Source organism: Nicotiana tomentosiformis, chromosome 11, assembly GCF_000390325.3.
Source record: "Nicotiana tomentosiformis chromosome 11, ASM39032v3, whole genome shotgun sequence".
Lineage (NCBI taxonomy): Eukaryota > Viridiplantae > Streptophyta > Magnoliopsida > Solanales > Solanaceae > Nicotiana > Nicotiana tomentosiformis.
Window position 1 is genome coordinate 107,116,091 of NC_090822.1, and position 12,517 is coordinate 107,128,607.

At 41.5% G+C, this 12,517-nt stretch overlaps 1 protein-coding gene across 2 annotated transcripts; it reads right to left on the minus strand.

Moving 5' to 3' along the window:
- Window positions 1-11,076: 11,076 nt before the first annotated feature.
- LOC104085471 (uncharacterized) lies at window positions 11,077-12,517 on the minus strand. Of its 2 annotated transcripts, none has more exons than XM_070188527.1 (2): window positions 12,325-12,517; window positions 11,077-12,011 (listed from the first exon to the last, which is right to left on the minus strand). In XM_070188527.1, exon 2 carries the CDS (start codon window positions 12,006-12,008, stop codon window positions 11,319-11,321), a length of 690 nt encoding a protein of 229 aa, XP_070044628.1. In that variant the 5' UTR covers window positions 12,009-12,011; window positions 12,325-12,517; the 3' UTR covers window positions 11,077-11,318. The 2 variants fall into 2 exon arrangements, with proteins under 2 accessions (XP_070044628.1, XP_009587804.1); XM_009589509.4 differs by having other exon boundaries at window positions 12,320-12,516.

Consider the following 12,517-nt stretch of genomic DNA (forward strand, 5'->3'; position numbering starts at 1 on the left):
TTATTTAAGGTTGTAGTAAATAGGTTAGTTTCCTGTGGGATTCGACTCCGGACTTGAACCGGGTTATATTTGCAGCGACCGCTTAGTCCTTCTTACAAGGCATAGTTGGGCGTGATCAAATTTTGGCGCCGTTGTCGGGGAACTAATGGTGTTATTTATTACAACTTAGAAGAATTACTAGGATTCTTAGTTTGGATCAATTTCTTACGGTGTTTAAATTTTTTTATTTTATTTTATTGAAATTCTCACGTTTGAATTCTCCTATGACTCAGGTGTATGCCTAGAAGCTCTTCGAGGGCTGGTGAACTTTTTGAAGGACTTTCAGACCCCGAGAAAGCATTTAGGGCATTAAATCGAGCCAATAAGAAGAACAAACAGTTACAACAAAAACACACACTCAAAATTGAAATGGACAATGTGGACGATGTCAACAAAAATAATCGGAATAATCGGGTTGACCCAAACAATGGAGTGGTGGCACCTCTTGTGCCAGAAGCTGCTCTATATGATTGGGCACAACCAATTGCTGATAACTTAGCCACCGGCATTGCTGTACCTCAGATACAAGCGGAGACATTCCAGATCACCAACAACATGCTGCATCTATTGCAAAATAAGGGACTGTTCTCCGGGTCATACATTGAAGACCCACAACAACATCTGAAGAACTTCTTATCAATATGTGTGACCCAAAGACAGCCGAATGTGACTCCTGAAGCCATCAAGCTATTACTGTTTCCATTCTCTGTGACTGGAGAGGCTCAAACTTGGCTGAATTCACTCCCAATAAACTCTATTGCAACTTGGGAAGAATTAGTCAAACAGTTCTTAAACAAGTTTTATCCTCCCAACAAGACTGCACGGCAGATTGATGAGATATTGCAGTTTAGGCAAAAACCAACTGAGTTCTTGCAAGAAACCTGGGAGAGGTTCAAGGGTATGCTAGTGAAGTGTCCACACCATGGCATTCCAGATCAGATGCTGGGACATAGATTCTATATGGGTTTAGCAGATAGTTTGAAGGCCAATGTAGACGCTTCAACTGAGGGTGCATTTTTGAGCAAGATATTCACAGAGTGGAAGATTCTTCTTGACAAGATGGCTCAAAATTCAGGCTGGATGGCTAGAGGTACGACACTTACACCAATAGTGCATTCTATTGCTCTTGACCCAAACAATTCCCATGCAGATAACATAGCCACTCTCATGACTCAGATGAGCATACTGACAAAGAAAATTGATGAGATGGGTACAAAGCAAGTGCACATTGTTGATACAACAAATAGAGGATTGTGCACTCCTTGTATAAACCAGTCATATATGTGCTCGTGGAGTGGAGAGAATGACAATCAGGGCTTCAGAGAAGACATGAATTATGTCAATAATTTTGGAGGTCATAGGAAAGGTGGGCAACAATGGGGACCATCACCAAACCAGCAGTACAGACCCAACCTGCCACAACACAACCCCAATTCTGGAGGCGCACGACCACAAGGTCAAGTTGTGCCTTATCAAAGGTAGCAAGGCTATAATAAGCAGCACCAGCAACAATTAGCCTACCAACTACCTCATCAACAACAGGACAACAATATGGTAGAAGTTAGGGGTATGCTGCAACAACTCATTGGAATAAATGGTAAGATGCAAGAAAAGTTAGCAGCACATGATTCAGCAATCAAAGGCATTGAAACTAAACTGGACAACTGTCTATGGCCTTGAACAATCGCCCCCAAGGAACATTACTTGCAGATACAAATATAAATCCAAAGGAACAGAACCCAAATCAGCTAATGGCAGTGAGTCTCAGGAATGGAAGAGATTTAGACAGAGAGCAAGAAGTTGCTCAATTTAGGAGAGAGACTATGCCAACTACTCCAGTTACATTAGAGGCAGATAAGTTAGCAGAGCTCACCGAGGTTGTAACTGAATAAGCACAGGTTTACAAGGGTAAGGAGAAGGACGATGAACAAGTCTCAGAACAGGTGGCACCTCTTGTGCCTGAAGTTTCCAACAAAGAAAAGACATCAAGTAATGGACAGAGATTGATTCCTGCACCATTCCCTCAGAGATTGGCAAAACAAAAGAAAGATGATCAATACAGGAAATTCATGGAAATGCTTCGACAGATTCAATTGAATATTCCACTGATAGATGCTTTGAGGGAAATACCAGGGTATGCAAAAATGATGAAAGACCTGATGTCGTGGAAATTTGACTTCCAGGACCTGTCCACTGTAACTCTGACATAGACCTGCATCGCGGTAGTGACAAGACCTATGGCCCAAAAGGTGTCTGATCCAGGTAGCTTCACTATCCTATGCACTATTGGGAGTTATGCTGTTGCTAAAGCATTATGTGACTTGGGAGCCAGCATAAACTTGATGCCCTTGGCAATCTATACGAAACTGGGCATTGGCAGAGCTAGACCGACCTCAATGTTGCTGCAACTGGCTGATCGCACAGTCAAAAGACTGACAAGAATTCTTGATGATGTGCTTCTGCAAGTGGGGAAATTTGTATTTCCTGCAGACTTTGTTATTCTTGATTGTCAGGTGGATAAAGAGATACCCATCATTCTGGGAAGGCCATTCTAAGCCACTGGGAGAGCATTAATTGATTGTGAGACTGGAGAGTTGAAAATGAGGTTTAACAATGAAGAAATAATATTCAACATTCAACAATCCACGAGGAGACCTAGTGAATTTGCAAACTGCTCACTAGTGGAGGCCGTTGATGTGATACTACAAGAAGAGGACGAGACCCTTAATGTCAAGGATCTACTAGAAACCTGCTTGATGAATTTGGGAGAGATGGACGATGAAGGGTTGGCAGAGTGGGTCATGGATCTCGAAGGTCAAGGATTATGGAAAAGGGAACCTCAGTTCGAGCCCCTACGCTTAGAAAAGAGAGCAACACTACCTGCAAAACCATCAATAGAGGAGCCACCACAGCTGGACCTAAAACCGCTTCCAGCCCACCTCAGGTACGCTTTCTTGGGGCCTAATTCTTCTTTGCCTGTTATTATATCATCTGGTTTGCTAGCTGTACAGGTAGAGAAACTATTGAAGGTATTGCAAGAATGTAAAGGGAATCAACCCAGCCTTTTGCATGCACAAGATTCTTCTGGAAGAAGGGCATAAACCTTCCAGGGAACATCAACGACGTTTGAACCCAAATATGAAGGAAGTAGTAAAGAAGGAAGTGATCAAGTAGCTGGATGTGGGTATCATCTTCCCCATCTCTGGCAGCCACTGGGTCAGTCCTGTCTAATGTGTGCCAAAAAAGGGAGGAATGGCGATCGTACAAAATGAGAATCACGAGTTGATCTCGACTCGTATAGTCACAGGGTGGCGAATTTGCATGGACTATCGGAAACTGAACATAGCCACTCGAAAGGACCATTTCCCATTGCCTTTCATTGACCAAATGTTGGACATGTTAGCTGGGCGGTCCCACTTCTGTTTCTTTGATGGATATTCAGGGTATAACCAAATCTCAATAGCCCCAGAAGACAGAGAGAAAACATCCTTCACTTGTCCATATGGCATCTTTTCCTTTCGGAGAATGCCCTTTGGACTTTGTAATGCACCGGCTACATTCCAGCGGTGCATGTTAGCCATTTTCACTGACATGGTGGAGGATATTATGGAGGTGTTTATGGATGATTTCTCCGTGGTGGGGGATTCATTCGAAGATTGTCTTCACAATTTGAGAAGAGTGCTAAAAAGATGTGTGGAGACAAATTTGGTGCTGAATTGGGAAAAGTGCCATTTTATGGTACAAGAAGGAATAGTTTTAGGGCATCGAGTGTCCAGTAAGGGAATTGAGGTCGACCATGCTAAAGTTGATGTGATTGAGAAATTTCCACTGCCCACTTCGATCAAGGCAGTGAGAAGTTTCCTTGGGCACGCCGAGTTCTACAGGCGATTCATAAAAGATTTTTCCAAAATTGCTAACCCTTTATGTGAACTTCTTGAAAAGGATCAACCCTTTGTGTTTTCTAATGATTGCAGGTTGGCATTTGAGGAGCTGAAGAAGAGACTGATAACTGCACCCATCATTGTTGCACCCAACTGAGAGCAATCATTCGAGCTCATGTGCGACGCCAGTGATTATGCTATAGGAGCAGTCTTGGGGCAGCGAAAAGACAAGATGATGCACCCAATTTACTATGCAAGCAGGATGCTTAGCGGTGCACAGCTCAATTACACTGTAACGGAAAAGGAAATGCTGGCTGTAGTGTTAGCCTTCGACAAATTCAGGTCGTATTTAATTGGTTCAAAAGTTATTGTTTATACTGACCATGCAACAATTAGGTACTTGATAGCAAAGAAGGAGTCAAAGCCACGCTTGATTCGCTGGGTTCTTTTGCTACAAGAATTCGATCTGGAAATTCGTGACAGAAAGGGGACAGACAATCAAGTAGCAGACCACTTCTCAAGATTGGAAGGAGCTGAAAAGAGAATGGAGGTTGAAGACATAACAGAGACATTCCCGGATGAACAGTTACTTGCTGTGACAATGGAGGAGACGCCCTGGTATGCTGATATTGCTAACTATTTAGCAAGCGGTATTGTACCTTATGAACTCTCTTCAATTCAAAAGAAAAAGTTCTTCCGCGACTGTCGAGCCTTTTATTGGGACGAACCTCTATTGTTTAAAATATGTGTAGATAACATGATCCGGAGGTGTATCCCCGAAAAAGATCAACCTTCTGTTTTGCAGGCTTGCCATGCTTCACCATATGGTGGACACTTTGGAGGAATTCGGACAGCAGCAAAACTGTTGGAATCGGGATTGTATTGGCCTACTATGTTCAAGGATGCCCATGCTTGGGTCAAAAGTTGCGATGAATGCCAAATGACATGTAACATATCTCACCATCACGAGATGCCGATGACAACAATTCAAGAGGTGGAGATTTTTGACATGTGGGGGATCGACTTTATGGGGCCGTTCGTCAGCTCGTATGGTAACAAATATATATTGGTAGAGGTTGACTATGTCTCCAAGTGGGTCGAAGCGGTGGCTCTCCCAACCAATGATGCAAACGGGGTAATACGTTTCCTAAAGAAAACATCTTCACACGTTTTGGCACCCCGAGAGCTATAATCAGTGATGGTGGAACCCATTTTTGCAATAGAGCGTTCGCACGTCTGTTGGAAAAGTATAGAGTTCACCACAAAGTAGCCACACCGTACCATCTACAGATGAGCGGGCAAGTTGAAGTGTCAATTGAGAAATTAAAAGTGTCTTGACAAAGACAGTGAATACAACAAAGATCGATCGGGCGAAGAAGAAGCTGGATGATGCATTATGGGCATACCGCACATCATTCAAAACTCCAATTGGTATGTCACCGTATAAGTTGGTGTTTGGAAAGGCATGCCATCTTCTGGTAGAGCTTGAACATAAAGTACTTTGGGCACTGCGACAGCTGAATCTGGATATAGAGACCGCAGGTACCAGCAGAGTCACTGATTTACATGAGCTCGAGGAATTCAGGTTCCATGCTTTTGAAAATACTAGATTATACAAAGAAAAGATGAAAATGATCCATGATAAGCACAACTTAGATCGGAACTTCAAGCCCGGAGATCTAGTGTTGTTATACAACTCGAGATTGAGGTTGTTTCCGGGTAAGTTGAAGTCCAGATGGTCAAGACCTTTCAGAGTGGTGCAAGTGTTCTCAAGCGGAGTTGTGGAGATTGAATCCGAAGATGGGACAAACAAGTTCACGGTAAATGAGCAAAGGTTAAAACATTACCTTGGAATGGTCGAAGAGAAATGGGATAGAGTGGTGATAACTTTGGAAGTGCCCCAGTATGCGAACGAGGAGTGATAATGAAAGCCTGCGTCGTGCCGCGACGTTAAATCAGGCGCTTCGTAGGAGGCAACCCATGTTTTGTTGTAAATCGTCGTGCCGCGATGTTAACTTAGGCGCTTTTTGAGAGGCAACCCATTATTTTCTAAATTTGTTTGTTGTAATTGATTTTGAATGACTTTGACCGACCTACTAGTGTGCAGGGAAAAGATCACGCGCATCGGAAGGATTCAAGGGTCAAAATTAACCCAAGACTAGGTAAAAAAAATGCGACAAACACAAAAATTGGCTGGAGACGGAGATCAGCGGCCGCAGATTGGACCGCGGATTTAGGCCTATGTTCTGTCCCCCGTCCGCGGAGGCGGGTTGGACCGCAGATTGGGCCGCGGATTTTGGGACCCCCTCTGCCCAGTATCCGCGGCCGCGGAAGCCCGGGCTTGTCCAGGTAAGTTTTTTGATTTTAATCCCCCACCCCCTTCTTTTCCTTAACCCAAACCCTCACTTCCCCCACTTCTCTTCTTCCCTTCCTAACTCTAAGAAACCAAACCCCTCACTCCCCCCCTCCCCACTTATCTTCTTCCCTCCCTAACTTCAACAACCCAAATCCCTCACTCCCCCCACTTCTCTTCTTCCCTCCCTAACCTCAAGAACCCAAACCCTTACTTTCCCCCATATTTTCCTTTTAACATAAGACTCTTCTCCTTCCTTCTCTTCTCCACTCAACCGATCTTCAACCTCCGTTCTTCTCAAGATCTCCAAGTAAGTACATGATTTTATTCCTCTTTATTAGTATTTTTTTTAAAATTTTTATTTTCTTTTTTGTATAGGGTAGTAAAATCATAGGTACTTTTGTTTGGGATTTGCATTGTGGTTTATATGTGGTATATGGAGGCTATTTGAATTGATTGATTTGGAGGAAGCCATTGTTGGGTTTGATCTTTGGGTGACTTGGGGGTACATATGCACACTACTTGTTTGTTGATTTGTCTTAATGAGTGTTGAAGATAAATTGTGAACAATTATGCGAGTGAAGTCTGAGTAACCGCCATTGGGGCACATATTCCTCTATCCACTGATTAGTAGTATTTATTGTGAAGGTAAAATGCAACCCTCAAGGAAGAGACGCGCTACCGGGGCCTCATCAAGTGGTCATGGAGGCTCATCTCGGGGACGAGCACAGACCAGTGCAACTTAGTTTGATCGTACCAGGTTTGTCTCCAGAGCTGCCCAAGACAGTTTCAGTTTGAAGGCCACTAAAAAACTTGTACCGAAAAGGGGTATTGACAGGGTGTCCCTCCAGGATGAATGCCCTAATATGTATCGGGAGTTGATCAGGCACAGATTGGACAACTTTTTCGAAGAGCCGGAGGAGGGTAACTTGATGCTTGTTCGGGAGTTCTATGCCAACTGCCCCGAACATGAGGATAGAATATGCACTGTGCGACACACGAGGGTGGATGCGTCGTTAGAAGCCATCAGGAGAGTGTATCGATTGCCTGAATTCAATGGGGAGGAGGATTTCTATGATACTTACAGGAGATAACCCATCACATGGAACAGGTTTTTCAGAACTATCTGTGCACCAGACAAAGTGGTAGTGTGGGTTGTGCCGGGATCGAAGCTACACTCTTCCTCACTCACTTTTGAAGGAAAATGCTGCTTGTACATCATCAACAGTCGCTTACTGCCGTCCCACAACACCACGAAGGTAAATGGTCCGAGAGCAACCTTGATATAGTGCTTCGTGAATGGCCACGACTTCGATGTGGCCAAGGTTCTTCAGTCTGATATATTCATCCGTTCAACATAGAAGAGGTATGGATTCTTTGTCCTCTATCTGATCACTAGATTATGCCGGGCAGCAACGGTGCCTGAGAACCCAAATGCGGATGGCATAGTAAAGAAAGAAACAAAGTTCCGGGCAGACAAAGTGACCATCGGGAAAGATCCGGTGGCACCAGGAGCAACTCATAGTGACGATTCTAATGCGTCGGAAGAGGGCGACGAAGGGCAGGAGGAGGTTGAACCTGTCTTACCCCCACAGGAACAAGCTGCAGTGGCTGAAGGACCATCCCAGGTTAGACGGAGCACGCGAATGACAACCCTAGAACAAGACATGGCAGGACTGCGTACTTCCGTCATGAAATTAGGGACCAGAGTTGACGCTTTGGCAACCCAAAATGCGAAGTCAGAAAAGAAAATCATGGGCTGGCTGCGTGCGCTGGGGAGAGCATGTCATCTCGACCCTGGCACTGTCTCCGATCAATACTGATCCACCAGGGAAGTTCCTTTACCTCACATTACTTTACTTTGTATGACATGGGGACATGCCATCTTTTTAAGTGTGGGGTGGGGGATACTTTGTTGTATGTAGATAGTTTCGTAGTTTATTTGTATAAATCAATTTCGACTTAGCCCAACGATGGATATCATTCGACGGGTTTCTTAAGGGACTAAAGTCGAAAAAAAAAAAAGATTTTCTTTTGTAGTAGTGTATCAATTCCTCCTTGGTTTTTCTTCAAACCGCGGTTCTTTTACAAGGATTTTGTTTGAACCGGATGTAGTTAGCTTTTTATTTTTTTAGTTAGGAACTTATGGGCTATGGGCAAAATTAAAATAGTAAGCCTTGTTTGATTTCGTAATGCCTTGAATATAGTAGTTACTTTAGTGTGGCACTTAGGCTCATTTGTTGACTCTTGTAAGAAGGACTTAAAATGTATGTTCTTAATTTGGCTGAAATACCCTGATCTGAGTGTTTGATGATCTAATCTGGAATGAGTCATGCGCCATGTGTGTGGGAGGCTTGTTATATTTTGTGCACGACATTTAACGCCTAGAACTTGCCTTGTATGTCTGCAAAGCGAAATGGTAGTCTTGTTTAGTATGAGAAGTTATATAGGCATTTCTTTGTTGAACCATATATATACATACTCCACCCACCTATTTGTTATGTACCATAGTTAACCCCGTTGAGCATGTAATCCTGTTTCCTTGGCAACCACATTACAAGCCCTATCCCTTGTTTGAATTGACCATCTTTTTGAATCCTCTACCTCTCGTAAGCACTGGAAATACTATGAATTTACAAAGGATAAAGTGTGGGGTAGTTGATGGAGCTTTTGAGTAGAACTAGGAAATAAGGAGAAAGGTAAATCTTGTTGGAAAAGGCCACTTGAAAAAAGAAAAGAAAAAAAAAGAAGAACATTGTTAATGGTGTATCATGTTGATTGGTAATAAATCTTTGGTGGCTTTTAAGGTGATTGTGCTCAAAGAAGAAGTGTTGGGTGGTATATGTGGTGTTAAAAAAATAAAAATAAAATATTGGTTTAACTTAGGTGTGGACTTGATTGTAAAATAAATGTATTAAAGTGCTTAGGGAGGTATAGTCACTATTATATATCCAAATATATCCTACCCAACCTACAATCTACATTACATCCAAATAAAGTCCTACTTGATCCTAGACTGAGTGAGCTCAATTAGTAGAGTCGTACACTACGGGCAAGCCTATAGTGCGTTTTCTATAGCACAAGAATGTCATTTCTGAGGGTGAGTGAATTCTGTTCCTTTTAAAGTTCCTCAGTGTGTATGAATTTAACTGATTGTGAAATGAGTCTCTTTTGTTGTGAGCGGGCACTTGATTCATGAAGGAGAGGTAAGTCTGGACCTTTGATATAGAGTAAGTAAGCCAGTTAGGAACATTGCGGGGCTAAAGGGAGTCAACTCTTGAGGTGTAGATGTAGCACTAATGTACTCAATTTATGTGAAATATTCTTGGTGTGACGAGTAGGGAAGTCGCTCAGTGAAATTAAGCCTCTTAGAGTGTGGTTTGATTGCTCAAGGACGAGCAATGGTTTAAGTGTGGGGTGTTGATAGTATGCTATATTCATGCAATTTAGACACTACTTACACTCTAATTTAGCCGCACTTTATTGATATTTGAATGCTAAAAAATAACAAAATTCTCTAATTAAGAATTTAATGCTTTGCAGGAGCTACTCCGAGCTAGGAGGGAGCTAACGAATGTTTAGGAGTCAACATGGAATGTGAAAGGGCAATCGAAGGTTAGCCCGGTCGAAAAGGAGCGATAAAAGCAAGCGAAACGACCCCTCCAGGTGCGCGGTCGCGGAGTGGGCCCTGAACTGGTCCACCAAATCAAGGCAGTGAGGTAGTCCAAATCCGCGGTCGAATCCGCAGCCGCGGGCGGACGAAAGCCAAACACGCAGGGTTAATTATATAATTTCCTAGGCGACTAACCTAAACCTATATGAAACCTAAATTCGCCTAGAAAGATGAGATAGTTGTTTTTAGAAGATTTTAGAGGCAAGAACAAGAGAGAGAAGACAGATAAATTCTTAAGAGTTTTCATCTTCTTCTTGATACTTCTATTTGTTGATTATGAATTATTTTAGTGATTTATTTTCCATTAGCATGAGTAGCTAAATCTGTTATCTAGGGTTGATGGAACCAATTGTTGGATGAAGTCTTGACTCTATTTTGTTTTAATTGAGCCGTATTTGTTCTATGATTGTTCAATTACGTATTGTATTGTGGTTAATTGAAATGGCTCTCGATTAATCGTGTCTATTCACCTTGTGTTGCTTGAGAAAGAACACTTGGTTAGATTGTTGTTAAACTACACCACTTTGGGGAAGTTAAGAGATTAATTACTTGAATTTAAAAGTGGGGTTAGAAATAACGAAACTTTGGTGGGATGATTCTGAGTTGCATAAATTGTTAACTAGAGTAGTTCGAGAGAATGCTTCTAGTAAATTATCGTAATTGATCGAAAGGTAATTACGGTAGCCCGAAACTCATAATTCTCATAGAGTATTACAACGAGATTATAGCTAAAGAGTTGAGAATTAATCCGACAATTGGGGAAATCAATAGCCCTAGATCCTTTTACCTTGAATTCAATTTTAGTCTTGATTATTGCTAATTTTATTGTCATTTTTCCTTGGCTAAATAAATTCCACTGATTATTCATAAAACTATTGCATCTGAAAGTTGTCTGAGCTTATCATTAGCATTATTTAAGGTTGTAGTAAATAGGTTAGTTCCTTGTGGGATTCGACTCCGGACTTGAATCGAGTTATATTTGCAGCGATCGCTTAGTCCTTCTTACAAGGCATATTTGGACGTGATCAAAATATAATGAGAGGGAGAGTGAACTCACTAATATGTAGAGCTTAGTAAAGTTACATCAAGAATCATAATGCAAAGATCGAACTCTAAAAAGATAATAATAATAATGAAAGGAAAGAGACAATCCAACCAATATACTATTACTGACCAAAAACTAAAAATAACTCAGCTCAGAACAATAATTTTTTAGCCTTCTCTTCAACAAAGTCTAATTCAGATCTTTTCCAATTCTGTACAAAATTTCAAACATCAGTTTCTCTTTTCCAACTCAATCCTCCAACTTTGGCCTGCCTCACTAAATATTCTTAAATATAATACTACTACTAAATTCTATCAAGACTGGAAATCAAAGCACAACCCTTTGATACTTAGTTCCAATAGAAGAATCAGAGTCATCAAAAAGACCTCCACCCCTTTTCTTGTTTAGTCTCCCACAGTTGTTAAAAGCATTAAAAATCGGATCTTGGGAGGGAATAACCACAGGGGGTGGTGGAATCTCATAAGAATCCATAGGTGGTGGAGGGTGCCGCCATTGAGGAAGAGGACCAGCAACAAGAATTGTTTGAAGTAGTGGCCCTGCTTTCATTACTGCTTGCAAAAATTTCCCATTTTCTGGCAATGGTTTGTCTATAACAATAGGAAATTCTTGTTCTTGTTGTTTTTCTACTAAATGGGATTGTTGAATGGAGTCTATAATAGGAGAAGAAACAATACTTTCATCACAATCTGAAGAAGAGAAGCCATTGTTTCTTGGTTCATCTTCAATGCTTGAAACTCCAGATAATATTGGACCTGTTTGTTGAAACTGTTGCTGTAGCAACTGCTGTTGTTGTTGTTGTTGTTGGAGTAAGAGTTTCTCTAATACCAATGTTTGACATTTTTCTTGAGCTTCATTTTTGTCATTAATGGCTCTGTTTAGCAGATCTTTTAGTTGGATTATCTCATCATCTTTCATTTTTAGCTCCTCTTGAGCTTTCAACCTTGTATTCTCCAGCTCCAATGTTGTCAGCAACAGTGTTTGCCTCAGCTCATCCATGCTCTGAAATTTTCAAGAAAACACAAGAAAAAAGAAAACCCCATCAAGATTTTGCTTTCAAATTCCAAGAAAAAAATGGCAAAAAGTGCACAGAGCATTCCGCGTTCACGTATAGATTGAGAAGGATTGCAGCCAAAGGGGTGTGATATACCCATTTTACCCTGATGCAAGCATCAATAAATAATTTCATGAATCGAATCTGTGACCTATAGATCACACGGTCAAATTCCATGAAGATGGTCTTAAATTATCCATCAAAATGCTTGGAAATGTATAAAAATGTAGAATAGTGAGTGAGAAATAATTCTGACCTTGCCTTGGTAGAAGTAAGCCCAATTAAGAAGTGTAGTTCTTTGGTTATCCATAAGCTTAGTGTAGTAAATTTAGTTAAATTCTGATAGAGAATTCTTGTGTTTTTGTCGACAGAAGAAAGAAAAAAAAGGGCAGAGCAGTGTGATTGACTAATGAGAGACAGGAGAGGAGGAAAGTAGTATTGTTAGGTGCTCTGA

What these genes read in the sequence shown, in the direction of transcription:
- LOC104085471 (XM_009589509.4), bottom strand. Translation starts at nt 12,373, where the DNA reads ATGGATAACCAAAGAACTACACTTCTTAATTGGGCTTACTTCTACCAA. An exon ending in CTTACTTCTACCAAGGCAAG is followed by an intron (nt 12,012 to 12,319) that starts GTCAGAATTATT and finishes TGAAAATTTCAG; the next exon opens with AGCATGGATGAGCTGAGGCA.